The sequence below is a fragment of the Scyliorhinus canicula genome, chromosome 18 (genome assembly GCF_902713615.1).
Source record: "Scyliorhinus canicula chromosome 18, sScyCan1.1, whole genome shotgun sequence".
Taxonomy (NCBI): Eukaryota; Metazoa; Chordata; class Chondrichthyes; order Carcharhiniformes; family Scyliorhinidae; genus Scyliorhinus; species Scyliorhinus canicula.
In genome coordinates, this window is record NC_052163.1 from 69960869 (window position 1) to 69987664 (window position 26796).

Below are 26796 nucleotides of genomic sequence, written 5' to 3' on the forward strand. Positions count from 1 at the left end.
CAAAGGACACCCCAGATGACTGGCTGGCTGTTGGGGGATAAGGGATACCTGCTTAGGACCTGGCTAATGATGCTAGTACGGAGGCCGATGACCGATGCGGAGAACCGATATAATGAGGCCCATGTTGCCATGAGCGGTGGACCTACACTATTCCATTGTGGTGGTCTGCTGTGCCCTCCACAGGCACAGCAGTGGGGCGACATGCTGGAGGTGAAGGAGAAGGAACATGCGGCCACCTCCAAGAAGAAGGACGGGGAGAGTGGGACTAGGAGCGCCTGGAGGACAAGCCCGGGGAGGACAGGTGGGACCAGCCAGTGGGTGGAGGACAGGTGGCAGCAGCGATGGTCCGGCATGCCTGGAGAAGCAGGGAGGCCCTCATGCTCGCCCACTTCTCATAGGACGTGGCTTTGTTCATCATCTCTCCCCTCCCCCTCAGCTGTACCCCCCCCCCCCACACCTCACACTACCCTCTCCCTCCCCCTTGACCATTCCCCCACCCACCCACCCATTGCCTGCCCCTCCCCCCGCACCTCAATCACCCTGTTCCACTCTCCCAGGATTTGTACTACATCACTCCAGAGTTATGGACCTGTGTTGTCACTGTCAGTGGGTCAATATGTAATGCAGGAGGGTGATGATTACTCGCTGTAAACTGAGCTCTGGTGCTTCTCAATCTATGCCTGATTCTGTTTGTCTGCTGACAGCACGCTCACACCCATCACCTGCACTTGGTGTGCCTCGGCCAGGTTGGGGGGCGGCAAGGCCTGGTAGCCGGGGGAGGGCAAAGGGCTACTGGGGAAGCGGGTGCAGGCGGGCCCATAGTGCATAATAACATGACATAGGCTTCACATGTTTAGGGTGTAATTTTTTTTTACGTTGTACAATCGCGACCCCAAGAAAGCACAACAGCGCCTATACTTCCTCAGGAAACTAAAGAAATTCAGCATGTCCACATTAACTGTTACCACCTCTTACAGATACACCATAGAAAGCATCCTATCTGGCTGCATCACAGCCTGGTATGGCAACTGCTTGGCCCAAGACCGCAAGAAACTTCAGAGAGTCGTGAACACTGCCCACTCAATCACACAAACTTACCTCCCATCCATTGACTCCATCTGCACCTCCCGCTGCCTGGGGAAAGCGGGTAGCATATTCAAAAATCCCTCCCACCCGGCTTACTCACTCTTCCAACATCTTCCATCGGGCACGAGATACAGAAGTCTGAGACCGTGCACGAACAAAATCAGAAACAGCTTCTTCCCCGCTGTTACCAGACTCCTAAACGTCCCTCTTATGGACTGACCTCATTCACAGTACACCCCTGTGTGTTTCACCCGATGCCGGTGTTATGTACATTGTGTACCTTGTGTTCTCTATTCTGTATTTTCTTTTATTTCCTTTTCTTTTCATGTACTTAATGATGTGTTGAGTTGATTGCAGAAAAATACTTTTCACTGTACCTTGGTACACGTGACAATAAACAAAATCCAATCCAAACTGTCCCCAGCTCTCGAAGGTGCTGTCACCCCTCCCTCCCAGTGCCCTCTCGGTGATCCTTTATCTGCTCAGCCCTCTGTGCTCTGCTGCTACGTCTAGGTGTGTCCCCAGAATGCTCATCTGTGATGGGGGCAGCCCATTGCTTACCGCGTCCCATGGCCTTTGATGCCCTCGGTGGGCATCCTCTGGAGGGCCTGAGGCCGGAGGGCCCTGTCCGACTTGGCAGTGACACATTTGTTCGCACGTTGACCCCAAGACGCGCTGTTGTCAGGAGGGGCGGACTTGGGAGAGTTTGTGACCACCGTTGTCAACCCAAGGGAGGCTCCGGGTCGGCCTCCAGCGTTCCCTCCTCCTGATAGGTACAGTAGCGCCCTGGGAGTGACCTTGGATTGGGAGTGTTGCTCGTTCTGGTGAGTGTGCTTTGCACTCAATTGGCTGTTTTATTACCTTGCTCTAGAGTCGCCAGGTATCTTTATGATACCACCACGAGGTTCAAGTTCAAGTGCTGATCAATAACTCGGTACACCAATTAGTAAGGTTCAAATCAAAGCCTCCCATATTATTATATACATATTATTATATAAGGGTCAGGAGCGCCTATCTCGTAGCGTGCGTTGACTGGACACTTACTTGTCGGTGTAGCTGTTAGCTAGGCCTCTCCTTCTCACGGTCAAGAGTTCTTCCAAGCTGCTAAGATATTCTGCTGGGGGGGCTGGCTAAGAGAGTGAATTGAACTTGGGACCTGTCTTTTATAGGCCCCAGGGGCTTCGCGCCCTTTTGGGCGGATCCCGTTCCTGCCTCCAATCGATTGGATCACGTACCAATCAATCGGTTTGAATTCCCTCAATACTGGGGCTATTCCCTGATCGCTGAGCGTTCCTTGGGTGCTCGTTAGTCTCTTTTGTCTTGGACTCCTGCTGGCGCCGAGGAGTCTGACTTGTTTTGACCGTTCTCGATTGTTACCATTGTGCCCGGGAATCGCTCATTAATATTCAGATTGCTGGTTTCAATGCTGTCTGCTTTCTGCGAGTCGAATATACAGGAAAACTTTTCAAACTGCTTGCTTCTCTGAGCCTGTCCATTTTTCCCTGCGTTCTTTGCGAATCTCCATTTTAAACTAGGGAAGTGGCCAACCCAGGTGGCTACAGGAGGCAGCTGAATTGAGCTCAGGATGCCATGGTGTTATCTGGCTCTGCCAGCCCTGCTGGCTTCCCAATGTCTGCACCATGGTGTCGATACCCACAGTGATCCCGCTCTGTGAGCGGGCCATGCTCTGTAGTGCCTCACCAATGTCAACCTGCATCTTGGACACGGTCCTCAGTGACCAGGACATGCTCTGCAGCGCCTTGCCAATTTCCACCTGCGTTAGGGACATGTCGCCCAGCGACTCGGACATGCTGCCAAGGCGCTCAGCCATGGCTGTCACTGACTGAGCACTGCCTTGAACACCACCATTCATGGTGCTGATGTCATGCTCCAAGTTCTCCATTGCGATCGCCACGCTCGCAGTATTGGCTTTGGTGTCACGCATTGCCGGCGCTATGGACCCGCTGGAGTGTCACTGACATCCCCCTCTGAATCTCACGGCCGCAGCCTATCCACATCATCAGATCTGGGATAGCCTCTTCCAGAGGCTCAGCATCTGACTGATACCCAGCTGGGTCCTGGGATCCAGCAGATTTCCGACTTCTCTCTCACCTGGATGTTCCTGCTTCCACCTGATGTGCATCAGCAACTGTGTGGTGGTCACCAGAATGTGCTGCAGAGGCATGTCCAATACTTTGCCCACTGAGGTGTGTGTTTTTGCGCTGGTGGAGGGTTAAGATGACAGCTGTGATGTGTTGATGGTGGCACTTTCAGCTCTCCTCTGAGGTGTGTGGCAGGGCAGGGAGCCGCTCCAGATGGGCCAGCAGCATCAGATGGAAATCGTGTGGGAGAATGGACATGTGGTCAGTGGGAGGGTAGGTTCATCATGCTGGCATGCACATCACATGTGTGACAGGTCAATCTGGGTGGGGGCCGGAGGATACACATCGCTGAGGCGCAGGCCGATCTCAATGCGAAGACCGAATTGTCCTCGGCCACTCCTGCGACCTTCAGGCCTGTTCCTTGCAGGGGCTGAGGATCCTGAGGTCTCCTGCAGAGACATGGAGGGGATATCGTGAGCTGAATGCTTCAAGCATCGTGGGTGGGCGATGCTATGGCAGGAGATAGGTGGGTGCACCACTGCTGGGCATGGATGGGGTGTGATGATGGGCACATCATGGTTTTGTGCTGGGGTGGCGGTGCCAGGCACAGGGTCATCGGGAGGTTGGTAGGACCGGTTAGCCTGATTTCGGTCATTGGTAAGATTTTAGAGTCCATCATTAAAGATGAGATTGCGGAGTACTTGGAGGTGCTTGGTAAAATAGGACTGAGTGAGCACAGCTTTGTCAAAGGGAGGTCATGTCTGACAAATCTGTTAGAGTTCTTTGAGGAGGTAACAAGGAAGTTAGACAACGGAAAACCAGTGGAGACTAAAATAAGTTAAGAGCCCATGGTGTTGAGGCTAAGATCCTGGCATCGATAGAGGATTGGCTGACTGGCAGAAGGCAGAGAGTGGGGATAAAGGGGTCTTTTTCAGGATAGCAGCCGGTGCCTAGTGGTGTGCCTCAGATGTCTGTGCTGGGGCCACAACGTTTCACAATGTACATTAATAATCTGGAAGACGGAACTGACAGCACTGTTGCTAAGTTTGCAGATGATACAAAGATCTGTACTAATCACGATGCCCTATGCTGCTCTTGCTTTGTTTGGCTCCTTGTTTCCCACTGTAACCAATCACTGTTTGTCAATGTATTGTCAGCATGGTTTTGTGAAGGGTAGGTCATGCCTCACAAACCTTATCGAGTTCTTTGAGAAGGTGACTGAACAGGTTGACGAGGGTAGAGCAGTTGATGTGGTGTATATGGATTTCAGTAAAGCGTTTGATAAGGTTCCCCACGGTCGGCTATTGCAGAAAATACGGAGGCTGGGGATTGAGGGTGATTTAGAGATGTGGATCAGAAATTGGCTAGTTGAAAGAAGACAGAGAGTGGTAGTTGATGGGAAATGTTCAGAATGGAGTTCAGTTACGAGTGGCGTACCACAAGGATCTGTTCTGGGGCCGTTGCTGTTTGTCATTTTTATAAATGACCTAGAGGAGGGTGCGGAAGGATGGGTGAGTAAATTTGCTGATGACACTAAAGTCGGTGGAGTTGTAGACAGTGCGGAAGGATGTTGCAGGTTACAGAGGGACATAGATAAGCTGCAGAGCTGGGCTGAGAGGTGGCAAATGGAGTTTAATGTGGAGAAGTGTGAGGTGATTCACTTTGGAAAGAATAACAGAAATGCGGAATATTTGGCTAATGGTAAAATTCTTGGTAGTGTGGATGAGCAGAGGGATCTCGGTGTCCATGTACATAGATCCCTGAAAGTTGCCACCCAGGTTGATAGGGTTGTGAAGAAGGCCTATGGTGTGTTGGCCTTTATTGGTAGAGGGATTGAGTTCCGGAGCCATGAGGTCATGTTGCAGTTGTACAAAACTCTAGTACGGCCGCATTTGGAGTATTGCGTACAGTTCTGGTCGCCTCATTATAGGAAGGACGTGGAAGCTTTGGAACGGGTGCAGAGGAGATTTACCAGGATGTTGCCTGGTATGGAGGGAAAATCTTATGAGGAAAGGCTGATGGACTTGAGGTTGTTTTCGTTAGAGAGAAGAAGGTTAAGAGGTGACTTAATAGAGGCATACAAAATGATCAGAGGGTTAGATAGGGTGGACAGCGAGAGACTTCTCCCGCGGATGGAGGTGGCTAGCACGAGGGGACATAGCCTTAAATTGAGGGGTAATAGATATAGGACAGAGGTCAGAGGTGGGTTTTTTACGCAAAGAGTGGTGAGGCCGTGGAATGCCCTACCTGCAACAGTAGTGAACTCGCCAACATTGAGGGCATTTAAAAGTTTATTGGATAAGCATATGGATGATAAGGGCATAGTGTAGGTTAGATGGCCTTTAGATTTTTTCCATGTCGGTGCAACATCGAGGGCCGAAGGGCCTGTACTGCGCTGTATCGTTCTATGTTCTATGTTCTATGTATTCTGTTGATTATTCTTTTTTGTCTACTATGTACGTACTGTGTAAGTTCCTTGGCTGCAGAAAAATACTTTTCACTGTACTTTGGTACATGTGACAATAAATCAAATCAAATCAAATCAAAAGATCTTTGGAGGGAATGTAGTATTGAGGAAGCAGGGGGACTGCAGAAGGATTTGGGCAAGCTATGAGAGTGGACAAAGAAGTGGCAGATGGAATACAATGTGGAAAAGTGTGAGGTTATGTACTTTGGAAGGAGAAATGGAGGCACAGACTATTTTCTGAATAGTTAGGAAAATGGTTAGGAAATCACAAGCACAACGGGACTTGGGTGTCTTTGTTCACGATTCTCTTAAGGTTAACGTGCAGGTTTAGTCGGCAGTTAGGAATGCAAATGCAATATTAGCATTCATGTCGAGAGGGCTAGAATACAAGAGCAGGGATGTACTTCTGAGGCTGTATAATGGTCAGACCCCATTTGGAGTATTGTGAGCAGCTTGGGAAGGATCTAAGGAAGTATCTAAGGAAGGATGTGCTGGTCTTGGAAAGGGTCCAGAGGAGGTTCATAAAAATGATCCCTGGAATGAAGAACTTGTCGTATGAGGAATGGTTGTGGACTCTGGGTTTGCACTCGTTGGAGTTTAGAAGGATGAGGAGGGATCTTATTGAAACTTACAGGATGCTGCAGGGCCTGGATCGAGTGGACATGGAGAAGATGTTTCCACTTGGAAGAAAAACTAGAACCAGAAGACATAATCTCAGACTAAAGGGACGATCCTTTAAAACAAAGATGAGAAGAAATGTCTTCAGCCAGAGGGTGGTGAATCTGTGGATCTCTTTGCCGCAGAAGGCTGTGGAGGCCAAATCACTGTGTATCTTTAAGACAGAGATAGATAGGTTCTTGATTAATCAGGGAATCAAGGGTTATGGGGAGTAGGCTGGAAAATGGGGATGAGAGAAATATTAGCCATGATTGAATGGCGAGCTGACGCGATGGGTCGAGTGGCCTAATTCTGCTCCTAAGTCTTATGGTCTTATTTTCTGCTCCTTACCACACACTGAACAAATTGGTTAGATTGAACCCATTGTGTATATTTGGGGCTCAGATAGATTCTTGATCAGCAAGAGAATCAAGGGTTATGGGGAAATGGCAGGAAAGTGGAGTGAGGAATGTTGGATCAGCCTTGATCCTATTGAATGGCGGTGCAGGCTCCAAGAGCCGAACAGCCTCCTCCTGTTCCTATTTGTTCCCGAGAGTGATTCACATGATGAAGGAGCTATGGTTCGAAAGCTAGTGATGCAAAACAAATCAGTCAGACTTTAACCTGGTGCTGTCAGACTTCTTACTGTGCCCACCCCAGTCCAACGCCGGCATCTCCACATCATGCCTATTTTTAATGGTTTTATGACTTAAAGGGGCAATTACAGGAGCGTAATCGGAGGTAGGGGCAATTACAAGGGACAAGCAGGCGCTGGACAATTACCGAGTGGGAGGGCTAATTATTATAAGCAGCAGAGGGCAGTAGAGCGGAGCTGCTGATTGGCTGTTGCGGGGAAGATTTGCATCAGTACATTGCGGTCACTGTATCTTGAAGGTGGTTTGTGGATGAGCTGTTGTCAAGTGACAGTTAAACCCCTAACACTTCTTCAGTGTTTCCCTCCCTACCTCCTCCTCTAGCCAAAAAAAATCAATCACTGTAAGGATCCCAGCCAAGTAAAGATAAAGAGGGAGACTCGAGGGCAGGTAGAAGTAGAAAGAAGTTGAACCGTGACGTCTCAGTCTGCAGGTAAGTGGTTGGCTGGTGACTGGTAAGCAGTTTTCTTTTCCCTGAGGTGTTATAGTGCGGGGCGCAGTGGTTGCTGAGTGAGTGCTTGCTGGGAAGGGGAGTAAATTTAAAAAAAACTTACTGTTGGGAGTTTCCAGCTGGTCGGAGTGAGGACAGAGTGACTGCTGGGTAAGTAGTAAAGATTTAAATTGTTTGCGCAGGCCCATAACAGCTGATTGCTGTTATCGTGCGGGGAGCAGTGATTGTTGGTTAAGTGTTTTATTTTTACCTGTATTTAAGTTGGGCAGTTCCTAAACCCAGACACTGCACTTGTAGTGCCCCCACCCTTCCACCTATTTTAACCTAAGGGGTGGAGTGAATAACAGGTAAGCACTTTCTTTTTTTTTCTTGTTTTATCCAGAGGGGTTGGCAGGGAAGGCAGTGCAATGTTCCTCCTGCAGAATGTTTGAGGTGAGGGACGCCGTCAGGGTCCCTGCTGATTTCACCTGTGGGAAGTGCACCCATCTCCAGCTCCTCAGAAACCATGTTCGGGAACTGGAGCTGGGGCTGGATGAACTTCGGATCATTCGGGAGGCCGAGGTAGTCATAGATAGTAGCTTCAGGGATGTAGTTACTCCGAAGATTCAAGATAGATGGGTGACGGTGAGAGGGGCTGGGAGGAAGCAGTCAGTGCAAGGATCCTCTGTGGTCATTCCCCTTAGTAACAAGTATACCATTTTGGATACTGTTGAGGGGGACGACCTACCAGGGGTAAGCCACGGTGAACGGATCTCCAGCACTGTGGCTCAGAAGGGAAGGAGGGAGAGCAGGAGAGCAATAGTTATTGGGGACTCGATAGTTAGAGGGAAAGATAGACGGTTCTGTGGCAGCAAAAGAGACTCACGGATGGTATGTTGCCTCCCGGGTGGCAGGTTCCGTGACGTCTCGGACCGTGTTTTCAGAATCCTTAAGGGGGAGGGGGAACAGTCACAAGTCATGGTACACATGGGTTCCAACGACATAGGTAAGAGAAGGGACGGGGATTTAAAACATGAATTTAGGGAGCTAGGGTGGAAGCTGAGAGCCAGGACAAACCATGTTGTCATTTCTCGTTTTTTGTCGGTGCCACGTGCTAGCGAGTTCAGGAACAGGGAGAGAGTGCAGATAAACACGTGGCTGCAGGGATGGTGTAGGAGGGAGGGTTTCAGTTACGTGGATAATTGGAGCACATTCTGGGAAGGTGGACCTGTACAGACAGGATGGTTTGCAGCTGAACCAGAGGGGCACCAATATCCTGGAAGGGAAATCTGCTACGGCTCTTCCGGGGGGGGTTTGCACTAATTTGTCAGGGGAATGGGAAAACGAGCTGTAGTCCAGAAGCTAGTGTTGAGAGTAGTGAGGTACTGAGGAGGGTATCAAGGCCGCAGGAGTGTACCGGCAGACAGATAGGTGGGTTGAAGTGTGTCTGCTTCAATGCAAGGAGCATCCGGAAAAATCTTGGAGCGTGAATTGGTACTTGGGACTACGATGTTGTGGCCATTACGGAGACATTGTTAGAACAGGGACAGGAATGGCTGTTGGAAGTTCTGGGGTACAGATGTTTCAGTAAGAGGTGGTAAGAGGTGGTAAGAAGGTGGTAAAAGAGGTGGTAAAAGAGGTGGAGGAGTAGCATTGTTAATCAAGGATAGCTTATGGCTGCAGAAAGGCAGTTCGAAGGGGATCGAAGGCCGAAGTTAGAAATAGGAAAGGAGCGGTCACGTTGTTAGGAGTTTTCTAGAGGCCCCAAATAGTAATAAAGATGTGGAGGAAGAAATTGCAAAACAGATTATGGATACGTGTGGAGGTCTCAGGGTAGTTGTCATGGGTGACTTTGACTTTCCAAATATTGATTGGAACCTCTATAGGTCGAACAGTTCGGATGGGGCAGTTTTTGGACAGTCTGTGCAGGAGGGTTTCCTGATACAATATGTGGATAGGCCGACAAGAGGGGGGGCCACATTGAATTTGGTACTGGGTAATGAACTGTGCCAAGTGTTAGATTTGTTTGTGGGAGAGCACTTTGGAGATAGTGACCACAATTCGGTGTCTTTCACTATTGCAATGGAGAGTGATAGGGCCATACGGCAGGGCAAGGTTTATAATTGGGGGAGGGGTAATTATGATGTGATTAGGCAAGAATTAGGGAGCATAAGATGGGAACAGAAACTTTCAGGGAAAGGCACAAATGAAAAGTGGAGCTCTTTCAAGGAACAAATACTGCGTGTCCTTGATAGGTATGTCCCTGTCAGGCAGGGAGGAAATGGCCGTGTGAGGGAACCATGGTTCACAAAAGATGTTGAATGTCTTGTCAAGAGGGAAAAGGAAGAGTATGTAAGGATGAGAAAACAAGGTTCAGTTGGGTCGCTTGAGGGTTACAAGGTAGCAAGGAATGAGCTAAAAACAAGGGCTTAGGAGAGCTGGGAGGGGGCAGCTGGGTTGGATCAAGGAAAACCCCAAGGCTTTTTACTTTTATGTGAGAAATAAAAGAATGACCAGGGTGAGGATAGGGTCGGTCAAGGACAGTAGTGGGAACTTGAGCATGGAGTCAGAAGAAATAGGAGAGGAGTTGAATGAATACTTTTCTTCAGTGTTCACCAAGGAGAGGGGCCATGTTTTTGAGGATGAGAGTGTGATACAGGCGGGTAGGCTGGAGGAGGTAGATCTTCTGAGGAAGGATGTATTAGCAATTTTGAAAAACCTGAGGGTCGACAAGTCCCCTGGGCCAGATGGGATATATCCAAGGATTCTTTGGGAGGCAAGGGATGAGATTGCAGAGCCTTTGGCTTTGATCTTTGGGTCTTCACTGTCCACGGAGATAGTGCCAGAGGACTGGAGAGTGGCGAATGTTGTTCCTCTGTTCAAGAAAGGGAATTGGAATGACCCTGGTAATTATAGGCCAGTTAGTCTTACTTCGGTGGTTGGTAAGTTAATGGAAAAGGTCCTGAAGGATAGGATTTATAACCATTTGGAAAGATGCAGCTTAATCCGGGATAGTCAACACGGATCCGTGAAGGTTTAGCCTTGCCTCACAAATTTGATTGAATTCTTTGAGGAGGTAACTAAATGTGTAGATGAAGGTAGAGCAGTTGATGTTGTATACATGGATTTTAGTAAGGTGTTTGACAAGGTTCCCCATGGTCGGCTCATGAAGAAAGTAAGGAGGTGTGGGATAGAGGGAAATTTGGCCAATTGGATAAGTAACTGGCTATCACATAGAAGACAGAGGGTGGTGGTAGATGGAAAATTTTCAGACTGGAGACCAGTTACCAGCGATGTACCACAGGGATCAGTGCTGGGTCCTCTGCTATTTGTGATTTTTATCAGTGACTTGGAGGAGGGGGCTGAAGGGTGGTAAATTTGCTGATGACACCAAGATTGGTGGAGTAGTGGATGAGGTGGAGGGCTGCTGTAGGCTGCAAAGCGACATTGATAGGATGCAGAGCTGGGCCGAAAAATGGCAGAGGGAGTTTAACCCTGATAAGTGCGAGGTGATTCATTTTGGTAGGAAAAATTTGAATGCGGATTACAGGGTCAACGGCAGGGTTCTGAGGAATGTGGAGGAACAGAGAGATCTTGGGGTTCATGTCCACAGATCTCTGAAGGTTGCCACCCAAGTGGATAGAGCCATGAAGAAGGCCAAAAGTGTGTTACCGTTTATTAACAGGGGGCTTGAGTTTAAGAGCCATGGGGTTATGCTGCAACTGTACATGGCACTGGTGAGACCACATTTGGAGTATTGTGTCCAGTTCTGATCACCTCACTATAGGAAGGATGTGGAAGCATTGGAAAGGGTGCAAAGGAGATTTACCAGGATGCTGCCTGGTTTGCAGGATAGGTCTTATGAGGAAAGGTTGAGGGAGCTAGGGCTTTTCTCTTTGGAGCGGAGGAGGATGAGAGGTGACTTAATAGAGGTTTATAAGATGATGAGGGGGATAGATTGAGTGGACGTTGAGAGACTATTTCCTCGGGTGGATGTAGCTGTTACAAGGGGGCATAGGTATAAGATTCAGGGTGGGAGATATAGGAGGGATGTCCGAGGTATGTTCTTTACTCAGAGAGCGGTTCGGGTGTGGGATGGACTGCCTGCTGTGATAGTGGAGTCGGACACTTTAGGAACTTTCAAACGGTTATTAGATAGGCACATGGAGCACACCAGAATGACAGGGAGTGGGAGAGCTTGATCTTGGTTTTGGACAATGCTCGGCACAACATCGAGGGGCCTGTTCTGTGCTGTACTGTTCTATGTTCTATGTTCTAATAATCTTTAGTGTCACAAGTAGGCTTACAGTAACATTGCAAAGAAGTTACTGTGAAAAGCCCCTGGTCACCACATCTCGGCTCCTGTTCAGGTACACAGAGAGAGAATTCAGAATGTCCAAATTATTTAACAGCACTTCTCTCGGGGCTTGTGGGAGGAAACAGGAGCATCCGAAGGAAACCCACGCAGACACGGGGAGAACCTGCAGACTCCACACAGACAGTGACCCAAGCCGGGAATCGAACCTGGGACTGTGAAGCTATAGTGCTAACCACTATGTACCCTTACAGATTTGGAAAGAGGAGAACCGAACTGGCCCAAGGCTGTGTGTGCGTGTTTGTATGTTTGTATATGTGTGTGTTTGTGTGTTTATGTTTGTGCATGTGTGCCAGTTTCATGAATCTGAGTCTGCGTTAAAAGTGTGTACACTTATGTGTGTGATTGTACTCATTCTGTGTGTGTGAATATAAACGTTGGTTAATATATGGACAGGTACAGGGGCGCCAGACAAGGATGCCCACTGTCCCCGCTGCTGTTCGCACTAGCAATCGAACCGCTAGCAATCGCGCTCAGGGCAGCAAAAAATTGGAGGGGGATCCGAAGGGGAGGCAGAGAGCACAGAGTCTCACTCTATGCAGATGACCTGCTCCTCTACATCTCGGACCCACAGAGCAGCATGGACGGAATCATTGCTCTCCTGAAAGAGTTTGGAGCCTTCTCGGGCTATGAACTCAACATGAGCAAAAGCGAGATCTTCCCAGTACACCCGCAAGGTGGGGGGGGGGGGGCAGCAGTAAAGGGGCTGCCGTTCAAACAAGCCCGACACAAATTCCACTACCTGGAGATCCAAATAGCCCATGACTGGAAAGGGATCCACAAATGGAACCTCACCAGTCTGACGGAGGGAGTAAAAAAGGACCTGCAAAGATGGAGCACACTCCCACTCCCCCTCGCGGGGAGAGTCCAGACGATCAAAACGAACGTACTGCCCAGGTTCCTCTTCCTGTTTAGATCTATTCCGATCTACATCACCAAGGCCTTTTTCAAAGCGCTGGACAAACTAATCATGGCGTTCGTATGGGGGCGTAAAAATGCTAGGATCCCAAAGAAGGTCCTACAAAAAACAAAATAAGGGGGGGGCTAGCCCTCCCAAACCTACAATTCTACCACTGGGCGGCAACAGCCGAGCGAGTAAGGGGATGGATCCAGGAGCCAGAGGCCGAGTGGGTGCGTGCGGAGGAGGCCTCCTGCATGGGGACCTCCCTCCGGTCCCTCGCCACGGCAGCACTCCCATCCCCACCCAAAAAACACTCCAGCAGCCCAGTGGTGACAGCCACCCTCCATCTTGGAACCAACTGCGGCAGCAATTTGGCCTGACCAAAATGTCGGACAAGGCTCCCATCTGCAACAACCATAGGTTCACACCAGCACTGACTGACGCCACCTTCAAAAGGTGGAGGCAGGACGGAGGGACGCTGACAGTCAGGGACCTATACACGGACGGCAGGATCGCAACACTGGACGAACTGACAGAGAAATTTCGGCTAGCCAGGGGGAACGAGCTACGGTATCTGCAGCTCAAAAACTTCTTACAAAAGGAGACAAGGGCGTACCCACAACCGCCACGACAGACACTACTGGAAGACCTACTGGACGCAAGTATCCTAGATAAAGGGAACTGTAGCGACATGTATGACCGACTGGTAGAAAGGGCCGACACCGTACTGCACGCAACAAGAAAGAAATGGGAGGATGACCTGGGGATTGAGATAGGGTGGGGACTCTGGAGCGAAGCACTGCATAGGGTCAACTCCACCTCCACGTGTGCAAGGCTCAGCCTGACGCAACTAAAAGTGGTACATAGAGCCCACTTAACAAGAACCCCAATGAGTAGGTTCTTCCCGGAGGTGGAGGACAGATGTGAACGGTGCCAAAGAGGCCCGGCCAACCACGCCCACATGTTCTGCTCTTGCCCCAGACTTGTGGAGTACTGGACAGCCTTCTTCGAGGCTATGTCCAAAGTGGTGGGGGTGAGGGTGGAGCCATGCCCGATAGTGGCAGTCTTCGGAGTTTCAGACCAGCCAGATCTATTCCTGGGGAGGAGGGCGGACGCCCTTGCCTTTACCTCCCTGATCGCCCGCCGTAGAATCCTGTTTGGCTGGCAGTCAGCAGCACCACCCAGAGCTGCAGACTGGCTGTCCAACCTCTCGGAATCTCTCCAAATGGAGAAAATCAAATTCCCCATCCGAGGGTCAGACGACGGCTTCCACAGAACGTGGGAGCCATTCATGCAATTGTTCCGGGAGCTGTTTGTGGCAAATGAACAAGAGGAAGAATAGTCGGGTGGCCAAGAATCAGGGGAAAATGGACGGGAATCGGGGGAAGGTAGCCGGGGTTGGGGTGGGGGGGTGGCTATGGGTTCATTATGGGGGTTTGTTCTCATGGTTTTATGCTTATTTCTTTTTCTTGTTAATTTATTGTTTTTGTATTGAAGGGGAGGGGTTACTGTTTTTCTCTGTTGTGATAAAATTTGTTGTTGAAAACTTGAATAAAAATTATTCCAAAAAAAAGGAAGGACAAAGCCGCAAGCTACAGTCTGATGGCAAACTGAGGCCCAAAACCAAATTGAAAATAAATGCCTATAAACATGTGCCTCGGCCATATTGGGGAATGTAAAATATGTATGCCGGTTAAAGGGGGTGGCCACAGTTGTTATTATGAAGATGCTTGCCTGTAAAAATACATGTTAATTTTTGCGTGTTTTTTTTCTAATAATTTGTAATTTGTTGGATATAAAATATGAAAACTCAATAAAAAACATTTCCAAAAAAAAATAAAAAAATATATGGACAGGTATGTTGATAATGCCTTTGCTTCATGTATGTACACAATGTTGTTTCAGATATGCTAATAGATAGAAATAATAAGTCTAGTTTTCATTTTTATCTTTTCAGGAGACCAGTTATGATCGGATTTTCTCCCCCCTCTCCGTGGAAAGCTCAATAGATGCCAGGTACCCTAGCGTTTGGTGTACGATTACTCACAGTTTGCTTTGAAACTATGGGTGTGTCTCAGTTACCTGTCAGTTTCTTCTTTCTGTCCTATCTCATTCTCACTTTCAGTTTCTTTCTTCTAGGCCCTTCTCTCTGTATTGCACTCACTTCCTTTCTCTTCCTCTCTCTCTTCTTCTGTCTCTTCATTTGCACTCGATATTAATCCCCACACCAAAGGTAGAAGAAGGGCAGGTGGGCGAGATAAAAGGTAAAATTTGGGGACCATATTCCCAACTGTTATAACCTGCAGGAGACTTAGGGGATGGACCAATTAGCCTACCTGTGAGATTCGTAGAATACAAGGTTCCTCGTTGAGGGACGGGGGCACATCAGCGGAGAAAATGGACTCTGTCATAAAAGCCGGCCCAGTTGGGAGCCGAGCATGTGTAGCCCCAGCTGGGACCTGGAGTGGATTGTGCGTATAGCTTACTTTGAAATAAAATACGTTTCTCTTGGTTTGGACTCCTCTGTGGCCTCTAAACCAACACTCTGAACACATGCCCATGACCACCTTTACAATGATGGAGATTTTGGGGCAGCTGAGTGTCCCCAAGGAGAGAGGTGGGACACATATCAACACATTTAAATCGGTCTTCTTTGGTGCAATTTAAAATGGATTGTTTCTTCCTGAGCTTCCCAAGGGGTTGGGTACTTGGCAATGAGAGCTGACAGTTTCACATGGTAAGCATTGTTTCAACATTCTGCCCTTAACCCCGATCCTCAGCTCTGTTGTCGAATTGGATCTCCTCAATTGCTTGCCTCTCCCCTCCCCCAGTTGTCAGGGACCGTTGCCAAAGATTCCCAGCTCCAATTTCCTGCTTCAAATGGGGCAGTCCATTTGTCCAGTTGCTGAATAGAAAACAGAGCTACATTGTGTGGCATGCTACCCTGCTGCCCCCTAATATCTCTTATATCTCTTATCTCTTATTATACCTCTTATATCAACCATCTCCAAGAAGGGGAGTAGAGACAACCCTGGTAATTATAGACCTGTGAGCCTTACTTCGGTTGTGGGTAAAATGTTGGAAAAGGTTATAAGAGATAGGGTTTATAATCATCTTGAAAAGAACAAGTTGATTAGCGATAGTCAACACGGTTTTGTGAAGGGTAGGTCATGCCTCACAAACCTTATTGAGTTTTTTGGGAAGGTGACCAAACAGGTGGATGAGGGTAAAGCGGTTGATGTGGTGTATATGGATTTCAGTAAGGCATTTGATAAGGTTCCCCACGGTAGGCTATTGCAGAAAATAAGGAAGTATGGGATTGAAGGTGATTTAGCGGTTTGGATCAGTAATTGGCTAGCTGAAAGAAGACAGAGGGTGGTGGTTGATGGCAAATGTTCATCCTGGAGTTCAGTTACTAGTGGTGTACCGCAAGGATCTGTTTTGGGGCCACTGCTGTTTGTCATTTTTATAAATGACCTGGAAGAGGGTGTAGAAGGATGGGTTAGTAAATTTGCAGATGACACGAAGGTCGGTGGAGTTGTGGATAGTGCTGAAGGATGTTATAGGATACAGAGGGACATAGATAAGCTGCAGAGCTGGGCTGAGAGGTGGCAGATGGAGTTTAATGCGGAAAAGTGTGAGGTGGTTCACTTTGGAAGGAGTAACAGGAATGCAGAGTACTGGGCTAATGGCAAGATTCTTGGTAGTGTAAATGAACAGAGAGATCTCGGCATCCAGGTACATAAATCCCTGAAAGTTGCCACCCAGGTTAATAGGACTGTTAAGAAGGCATATGCCTTTATCAGTAGGGGGATTGAGTTTCGGAGCCACGAGGTCATGCTGCAGCTGTACATAACTCTGGTGCGGCCGCTCCTGGAGTACTGCGTGCAGCTCTGGTCACCACATTATAGGAAGGATGTGGAAGCTTTGGAAAGGGTTCAGAGGAGATTTACTAGGATGTTGCCTGGTATGGAGGGAAGGTCTTACGAGGAAAGGCTCAGGGACTTGAGGTTGTTTTCGTTAGAGAGGAGAAGGCTGAGAGGTGACTTAATAGAGACATATAAGATAGTCAGAGGGTTAGATAGGGTGGACAGTAAGAGTCTTTTTCATTGGATGGTGATGACCAACACGAGGGGACATAGCTTTAAATTGAGGGGTGGTAGATATAGAACATAGAACATAGAACAGTACAGCACAGAACAGGCCCTTCGGCCCTCAATGTTGTGCCGAGCCATGATCACCCTACTCAAACCCACGTATCCACCCTATACCCGTAACCCAACAACCCCCCCCCCCTTAACCTTACTTTTATTAGGACACTACGGGCAATTTAGCATGGCCAATCCACCTAACCCGCACATCTTTGGACTGTGGGAGGAAACCCACGCACACAGGGGGAGGACGTGCAGACTCCACACAGACAGTGACCCAGCCGGGAATCGAACCTGGGACCCTGGAGCTGTGAAGCATTTATGCTAACCACCATGCTACCCTGCTGCCCCTTGCTACCCTGCTGCCTATAGGACAGATGCCAGAGGCAGTTTCTTTACTCAGAGAGTAGTAGGGGTGTGGAACGCCCTGCCTGCAACAGTAGTAGACTCGCCAAATTTAAGGGCATTTAAGTGGTCACTGGATAGACATATGGATGCAAATGGAATAGTGTAGGTCAGATAGGCTTCAGATGGTTTCACGGGTCGGCGCCACATCGAGGGCCGAAAGGCCTGTACTACGCTGTAATGTTCTATGTTCTATGTTCTAAGTGGAAACATCCTCTCCACATCCACTCTATCCAGGCCTCACAGTATTCTGTAAGTTTCAATAATGTTGCCCTTCATCCTTCTAAACTCCAGTGAGTACAGACCCAGAGTCCTCAACCGTTCCTCATACGCCAAGCTCTTCATTCCAGGGATCATTCTTGTGAACCTCCTCTGGACCCTTTCCAACGCCAGCACATCCTCCTACTCACTACTCACAATACTCCAAATGGGGTCTGAGACTAGCCTTATACAGCCTCAGACGTACATCCCTACTCTTGTATTCCAGCCCTCTCGACATGAATGCTAATATTGCATTTGCCTTCTTAGCTGCCGACTGAACCTGCACGTTAACCTTACGAGAATCGTGAACAAGGACTTCGAAGTCCCTTTGTGCTTCTGATTTCCTAAGCATTTCCCCATTTAGAAAATACTCTATTCCTAATTCCTCCTTTCAAAGTGCATAACCTCACACTTTTCCACATTGAATTTCACTTGCCACTTCATTGCCCACTCTCCTAGCCTGTTCAAATCCTTCTGCACCCCCTTGCTTCCTCAATACTACATGTATCTCTGCAGATCTTTGTATTATCTGCAAACTTAGCAAAAGTGTCTTCAGTTCCTTCATTCCAAATCATTAATGTATATTGTGAAAACTTGTGGTCCCAGCACATACCCCTGAGGCACATCACTAGTCACCGGCTGCCATCCTGAAAAAGACCCCTTTATCCCCACTCTCTGCCTTCTGCCAGTCAGCCAATCCTCTATCCATGCCAGGATCTTACCCTTAACACCATGGGCTCTTAACTTATTTAACAACCTCCGATGCGGCACCTTGTCAAAGGCCTTCTGGAAATCTAAATAAATCACGTCCACTGTTCTACTTTGTCTAACTTCCTTGTTACCACCTCAAAGAACACTAACAGATTTGTCAGACATGACCTCCCCTTGACAAACTGTGCTGACTCAGTCCTATTTTATCATGCACATCCAAGTACTCCGCGATCTCATCTTTAATAACGGACTCTAAAATCTTACCAATGACCGAAGTCAGGCTAACGAGCCTAACTGGCCTATAATTTCCCATCTTCTGCCTCCCTCCTTTCTTAAACAGTGGTGTTACATTAGCCACTTTCCAGTCCTCTGGGACCCTCCCTGCGTCCAGTGATTCCTGAAAAATCACCACCAATGCCTCCACAATCTCTTCAGCTATCTCTTTTAGGACCCTGGGGTGTAGTCCATTCGGTCCAGGTGACTTATACATAGAACATACAGAGCAGAAAGAGGCTATTCGGCCCATCGAGTCTGCACCAATCCACTTAAACCCTCACTTCCACCCTATCCCCGTAACCCAATAACACCTCCGAACAATTTTGGTCACTAAGGGCAATTTATCATGGCCAATCCACCTAACCTGCACATATTTGGACTGTGGGAGGAAACCGGAGCACCTGGAAACCCATGCAGACACGGGGAGAACGTGCAGACTCTGCACAGACAGTGACCCAGCGGGGATTCAAACCTGGGACCCTGACGCTGTGAAGCCACAGTGCTAGCCACTTGTGCTACCGCGCTGTCCACCTTCAGACCTTTCAGTTTCCCCAGAATCTTTTCCTTAGTGATGGCCTCCTTAGAGGGCAGACTCCCTTCTGCCCCATGATTCTCCTGGAGCTCTGGCATCCCACTGGTGTCTTCCACCGTGAAGTAAATATTCAGTTCGTCTACCATTTCTTTGTTTCCTATTATTACTTCTCCAGCCACATTTTCCAGTGGTCCAATGTCTATTTTTGCCGCTCTCTTACCTTTTATATATGGAAAGAAACTCTTCCTATCTTCTTTTATACTACTAGCTAGCTTGCACTCATATTTGATCTCTCTCTGTATTGCTTTTTTGGTTGTCCTCTGCTTGCTTTTAAAGGCTTCCCTCTGGCTTCCCGTCTGGGCTCCAGTGTCCAACAATCTGTGCAGGTCGGCATCCCCGAAACAAGAGCTCGCCTCCTCAGTGGCATGACTGCGAGCTGAGTGGGGCTGGCTGTGCAGGATCGGTTTAAGTGCTGCTCTCCCTTGTTAGCAGAGGACTGGTGTTGCTTGTTATGCTTTCCCTTAATTTGCTCTGTTTTAATTACCTTTGCTCAGGAGTCGCCAGGTATCTTTCTGATACCACCACAAGGTTCAAATCGAATACTGATCAATGACTCGATACACCAGTTAGTAAGTTTGAAATCAATGCACATTTATTTACACACACAGTCAATTATTACTCATGCATAAACTCTACTCGCTAAACTACAACTACTACTAAAAGCCTATACTTAGCTTCGAGTGGCCCACTCAGTCAGAGGAACAATAGCCGTTGTCCGGTTCTGATACTGCTGGCTTCGAACTGGTATAGAATAGTAGCTAGGAGCGCCTATCTCGTAGTGTGCGTTGACCTTAGACTTACTTGGCTCGTGCTTGGCGGGCCTCTCGTCGCTGAGAGCCAAATGCCAAGGTAAAGATGCAGAAAGTAAGAGTTCTCCAGAGCGCAAACTGACCTTGGGGGCTCTGTTTTATACCCCATGGGGTTTCGCGCCCTTCTGGGCGGACCCTGGACTTGGTCCCAATTAATTGGACCATGTCCCAATCGTTTATATCGATTCCCTCCAATAACGGGGTCGTTCCCTGATCGTTGGGTGGACTCCAGGTAACCGTTGGCCTGCCTTTGTTTTAGCTTCCACTGGCGCCGGGAAGTCTGTCCTGGTACCGATTGTTTCAATGTTTCTTTTTGTCCCCGGAGATAGCTCATTACTATGCTAATGGCTTGTAATTTCAGTTCTGTCTGGGTTCTGCAAGTTCCAGTCCACAGGAAACCTTGCACCTGCTTGTTTTTCTAGTGCTGTCCGTTTTTCCCTGCACTCTTTGCGAGTGTCCATTTTGGAATCGGGACGTGGCCACCCCAGGTGGCTACACTCCCTCCTTGTGATCCTCAATGCGAAGCGTGAGAATCACACTACCACGATGTCTTCATTTTCTGACCAAACGGGCACCCATGACGAGGCTCTACTCTGACCCTAACTATGCAACATTTCTTTAACTAAACAATTTTACACACACACATCATCAAAATCCTATCGGGGCGCTATGTCATTAAGGACATGCATTACAAAATAAAAACTGGAACCTCTAACTATTCTCAATAAACTATCCTCACTTAAACAATTAAAAAATATACTAACTTCTTAACTGTACAAAAATTGCAGCATTCAAATTTCTCTGGTTTGGCAGTCAAACGCAGAGTTTACATTTCTTAATTCAACAAACGAGCACACACAAACAAAAAAACAAATGTACTTTAATCCATGTCAAGGGGTTCGGGGGCCTGGTGGAAACTGAAAATAGGGGATCTAATTCTGGTTCTAGTTTTTCCAACAAGTGGAAACATCCTCACCATGCCCACTCTATCCAGGCCTCACAGTATCCTACAAGTTTCAATAAGATCCCCCCCTCATCCTGCTAAAGTCCAATGAGTACAGACCCAGAGTCCTCAACCGTTGCTCATACGATAAGCTCTTAATTCCAGGGATCATTCCTGAATTTGAAAAAAAACATGGTGACTATTTCTGATCAATCCTTGCCTCTCCAAACGAAGATTAATTCTCTCCCTCAGAATGTTTTCCAGTAGTTTCCCTACCACTAAAGTTTGACTCATTGGCCTATAATTTCCTGGTTCATCCCTCCTTTCCTTCTTGAATAACGGCACCCTCCAGTCCTCTGGCACCTCTCCTTGGCCAGAGGAGATTTGAAATGTTTTGTTAGAGCCGCTCCTTGCCTCCTGCAGCAGCCTGGGGTACTTCTCATCTGGCTTCCTAATTTTGCTACTGAAGCTACTTTATCCACATTGGATATTATACTCACTCACCCTGTCCAAATCCCGCTGAAGCATCTCTGCATCCTCCTCACAGCTCTCACACCCAGCCTTATATTAACTGCAAATTTTGAGATAATGGGCGGGATTCTCTCAAACCGTGACAGAGTGTCCACGCCGTCGCTCCAGCTGCCAATTCCGGCGTGAACTGGGCGCTGTGGGATCCGCACATGCGCAGTGGCGCCGGCGCCAACATGCACGTGCGCAGTGGCCTCCTTCAACGCGCCAGCCCTGACGAAACATGGCGCAGGACAACAGGGTCCGACGCTTAGGAAATGAGTCCCCCAGCCAGAGAGGCTGGCCCGCCGATCGATGGGTCCCGATCGCTGAGAGCAGGTATGGACGGCGCCGGCGGGACTCAGTGTTTCCACAATGGCTGCTCGGCCCATCCCGGCCTGAGAATCGGCAGGCCAGACGCCTAGAGCGGCCCGAGACCGGCGCCGCGCCAAACACGCCAGTGCCAATGGCGCTGATTCTCTGCTCTGCGGAGAATCGCGTGTCGGGGCGGCGTGGCCCGGTCGTGGGGATTCTCCGGCCCGGCCCCGGGCTGAGAGAACCCCGCCCAATTCATTTCCAAAAGTAACAATTATATCATTAATATATCGTGTGAACAGTTAGGGTCCTGGCACAGATCCCTGCGATACCCCATTAGTCACTGCCTGTCAATCAGGAAAGACCCATTTATTCCAACCTTTTGCTTCTTGTCTGCTATCCAGCTTTCTGTCCATCTCAAGACACTACCCAAAACCCTATGCGCTTTAACTTTACATATTCATCTGCTATGTGAGACCTTGTCGTAAGCCTTCTGAAAGTCTAAATAAACCACATCCACTGGTTCTCCCTGGCCAACTCTATAGTTACATCTTCAAAGAATTCTAGTTGATTTATCAAGCATGATTTTCCTTTCGTAACTCCATGCTGATTTTGTCTGATTACACCATTGCTTTCCAAATGCTGTGCTATGAAATCCTTGATAATCCTAGCAACTTCCCTACTACTGACATTCTATAGTTCCCCGTTTTCTCTCTACCTCCCTTTTTGGACAGTCGGGTATTTGAAAGTATGTGAAAGAACATAGAACATAGAACGATACAGCGCAGTACAGGCCCTTCGGCCCTCGATGTTGCACCGACATGGAAAAAAAAACTAAAGGCCATCTAACCTACACTATGCCCTTATCATCCATATGTTTATCCAATAAATTTTTTAATGCCCTCAATGTTGGCGAGTTCACTACTGTTGCAGGTAGGGCATTCCACGGCCTCACCACTCTTTGCGTAAAAAACCCACCTCTGGCCTCTGTCCTATATCTATTACCCCTCAATTTAAGGCTATGTCCCCTCGTGCTAGCCACCTCCATCCGCGGGAGAAGGCTCTCGCTGTCCACCCTATCTAACCCTCTGATCATTTTGTATGCCTCTATTAAGTCACCTCTTAACCTTCTTCTCTCTAACGAAAACAACCTCAAGTCCATCAGCCTTTCCTCATAAGATTTTCCCTCCATACCAGGCAACATCCTGGTAAATCTCCTCTGCACCCGTTCCAAAGCTTCCACGTCCTTCCTATAATGAGGCGACCAGAACTGTACGCAATACTCCAAATGCGGCCGTACTAGAGTTTTGTACAACTGCAACATGACCTCATGGCTCCGGAACTCAATCCCTCTACCAATAAAGGCCAACACACCATAGGCCTTCTTCACAACCCTATCAACCTGGGTGGCAACTTTCAGGATCTATGTACATGGACACCGAGATCCCTCTGCTCATCCACACTACCAAGAATTTTACCATTAGCCAAATATTCCTTATTCCTGTTATTCTTTCCAAAGTGAATCACCTCACACTTCTCCACATTAAACTCCATTTGACACCTCTCAGCCCAGGTCAGCAGCTTATCTATGTCCCTCTGTAACCTGCAACATCCTTCCGCACTGTCTACAACTCCACCGACTTTAGTGCCGTCTGCAAATTTACTCACCCATCCTTCTGCGCCCTCCTCTAGGTCATTTATAAAAATGACAAACAGCAACGGCCCCAGAACAGATCCTTGTGGTACGCCACTCGTAACTGAACTCCATTCTGAACATTTCCCATCAACTACCACTCTCTGTCTTCTTTCAACTAGCCAATTTCTGATCCACATCTCTAAATCACCCTCAATCCCCAGCCTCCGTATTTTCTGCAATAACCGACCGTGGGGAACCTTATCAAACGCTTTACTGAAATCCATATACACCACATCAACTGCTCTACCCTCGTCTACCTGTTCAAGTCACCTTCTCAAAGAACTCGATAAGGTTTGTGAGGCATGACCTACCCTTCACAAAACCATGCTGACTATCCCTAATCATATTATTCCTATCTAGATGATTATAAATCGTATCTTTTATAATCCTCTCCAAGACCTTACCCACCACAGACGTTAGGCTCACCGGCCTATAGTTACCGGGGTTATCTCTACTCCCCTTCTTGAACAAAGGGACCACATTTGCTATCCTCCAGTCCTCTGGCACTATTCCTGTAGCCAATGATGACCTAAAAATCAAAGCCAAAGGCTCAGCAATCTCTTCCCTGGCTTCCCAGAGAATCCTAGGATAAATCCCATCCGGCCCCGGGGACTTATCTATTTTCACCTTGTCCAGAATTGCCAATACTTCTTCCCTACGCACCTCAATGCCATCTATTCTAATAGCCTGGGTCTCAGCATTCTCCTCCACAATATTATCTTTTTCTTGAGTGAATACTGACGAAAAGTATTCATTTAGTATCTCGCTTATCTCCTCAGCCTCCACACACCACTTCCCACCACTGTCCTTGACTGGCCCTACTCTTACCCTAGTCATTCTTTTATTCCTGACATACCTATAGAAAGCTTTTGGGTTTTCCTTGATCCTACCTGCCAAAGACTTCTCATGTCCCCTCCTTGCTCGTCTCAGCTCTCTCTTTAGATCCTTCCTCGCTTCCTTGTAACTATCAAGCGCCCCAACTGAAACTTCATGCCTCATCTTCACATAGGCCTCCTTCTTCCTCTTAACAAGAGATTCCACTTCTTTGGTAAACCACGGTTCCCTCGCTCGACCCCTAAAGGAAGGACTATGTGGGGGTGTGAGAAGATGCGAGTGTGGCAGTACATGAATTGCTCTTTAGGGGAGCCAGCACAGACACATGGGCCAAATGGCCTTCTTCTGTGATTCTAATCAAGTGAGGACATTTCAAAAATCCTTTATTGGCTGTAAGTGCTTTCGGATGTCGTGAGGTTGTGAAAGAGACAATATAAATGCAAGTCTTTCTTGTTTATGTCTCTCTCTGTGTCTCTTCCTCTGTCTCTCTCTCTCTCTCTTACCGTCTCTCGCCATCCCTCTCTCTCTCTCCCACTGTCTCTCAATCTGGGCAGAGAAGCAATTTTGGATGCAGGAGAATTTTTGAAATGTACGTGTCAGATCTTCCACCCAACATGTTCCCACCTCTGAGCAATCCCGCCAGAGGTAGGGTGAAATTGGTTACCTTCTCAGCAGTTGCGGATATTTAACTGCAAGTACCCACATGGGGTCAATTTAATGATGACACAGTGATCTTCTCTCCAGTGGGTGGGCTCCCCCAAAGCTGAAGCCTGGCATAATTTTGGAAGTGGTCTCCTGGTGACAGGCTGGCATCTAGGGAGGCCTCCTTTAATTTCCCTCCCACACACCCCTGGACCCAGGATGCCAGAGGGCCATAGCTGTGGTTACCCCTCTCCAATGCTGACCTGTCAACTATGACAATAGCTTTTTAAGGAGATTCCAGCCATTGTCCTTAATTCGATTAGGTTCCATGAGGCAACCTGCAAGTTGTTCACCTCCGGGAAGATCGCATTGGCAAGGTGGACCTCATAAACCATTAGGGTTGGTATCTGGAAATGGGTCCCGCCCCTCGTTTAAAAACTAGGACAGGAAAATTGTAGCCTCTGACTCGATTGGATAATTGTTGCTGTTCTGTTTTATCTGCTTAGAGATAGTATCGCCAAAGCTCTTTATTCACTCCTGTTTAATTGGCTGGTACAACAAACCAATGAGTGGCTGATGCCAGTGGAGATGGATAGCTCGGTGGGGATTGTAGATATCTATGGATTTGAGGTAAGACTCAATAAATTGTTAAATCTCACCACTTAGTTCTGTGCTGTGGGGATGCTTTCTGCATGTGCAGCTATGAAACATTACAACGGAAAGTAATACACCATGGATATCAGGGAGTGCATAATATGTCCTCTTCTCTCACAAACTGAAAAAAGAAACACTCAAATTTATAAAGCACCTTTCACAATCACAGGGCATTTCAAAGTTCTTTACAGTCAATGAAGTACTTTCACTTCTGTAATGTAAGAAATGTGGCAGCCATAATTGCAGTAAACTCTCACAAGAGTCATGTAAAAATGATCAGATAATCGGTTTTATGATGATCGAGAGATTAAATATTGGCCAGTATACTGGGGATATCTGCTCAGCCCGTCTTCAAAATATCGCCTTGGGATTTTTTAGTTCCACCCAACAGGAGAGCCGGTGCCTCATTTCATTAATTTCATCCAAAAAACAATGCAGCGCATCCTCAGTACTGACCATCTGACAGTGTAGCGCATCCTCAGTACTGACCATCTGACAGTGTAGCGCATCCTCAGTACTGACCATCTGACAGTGCGGCGCGCCCTCAGTACTGGCCCTCTGACAGTGCAGCACTCCCTCAGTACTGACCCTCTGACAGTACAGCACTCCCTCAGTACTGACCCTCTGACAATGCAGTGCTCCCTCAGAACTGACCCTCTGACAGTGCAGCACCCTCAGTACTGACCCTCTGACAGTGCAGTGCTCCCTCAGAACTGACCCTCTGACAGTGCAGCACTCCCTCAGTACTGATCCTCTGAAAGTGCAGTGCCCCCTGAGCATTGGCCCTCTGACAGTGCAGCACCCCCTCAGTACTGACTCTTTGACAGTGCAGCACTTCCTCAGGACTGACCCTCTGACAGTTCAGCACTCTCCCAGCACTAACCCTCAGACAGTGCAGCACTCTCCCAGTACTGACTCTCTGACAGTGCAGCACTCCCTCAGTATTGACCCCCCGACAGTGCAGCACTCCCTCAGTACTGACCGCCTGACAGTGCAGCACAACCTCAGCACCCACCCTCTGACAGTGCAGCACTCCCTCAGTACTGACTCTCTGACAGTGTAGCACTCTCCCAGTTCGGACCCTCAGACAGTGCAGCACTCTCTCAGTACTGACCCCCTGACAGTGCAGCACCCCCTGATTAGTGACCCTCTGACAGTGCAGTGCTTTCTCAGTACTGACTGCCTGACAGTGCAGCACTCCCTCAGTCCTAACCCTCTGACAGTGCAGCAGTCCCTCAGCACTGACCCTCTGGACATCTGAAACTGGTTGGGGGCCTGATGTGTTGGGCAGGCTGGGTCGATGTGGACTGCACTTGATGCAGTGTAGCG

The 26796-nt window shown here is 48.2% G+C and overlaps 1 protein-coding gene across 1 annotated transcript in view; it reads left to right on the plus strand.

Moving 5' to 3' along the window:
• myo15b (myosin XVB) overlaps window positions 1-26796 on the plus strand; it is a 709406-nt gene that overhangs the window by 120064 nt on the left and 562546 nt on the right. Inside the window, exons 12-13 of the mRNA XM_038776546.1 lie at window positions 14629-14687; window positions 25320-25443. Coding sequence (XP_038632474.1) covers window positions 14629-14687; window positions 25320-25443 — 183 coding nt within the window. The remainder of the gene's footprint in view (window positions 1-14628; window positions 14688-25319; window positions 25444-26796) is intronic.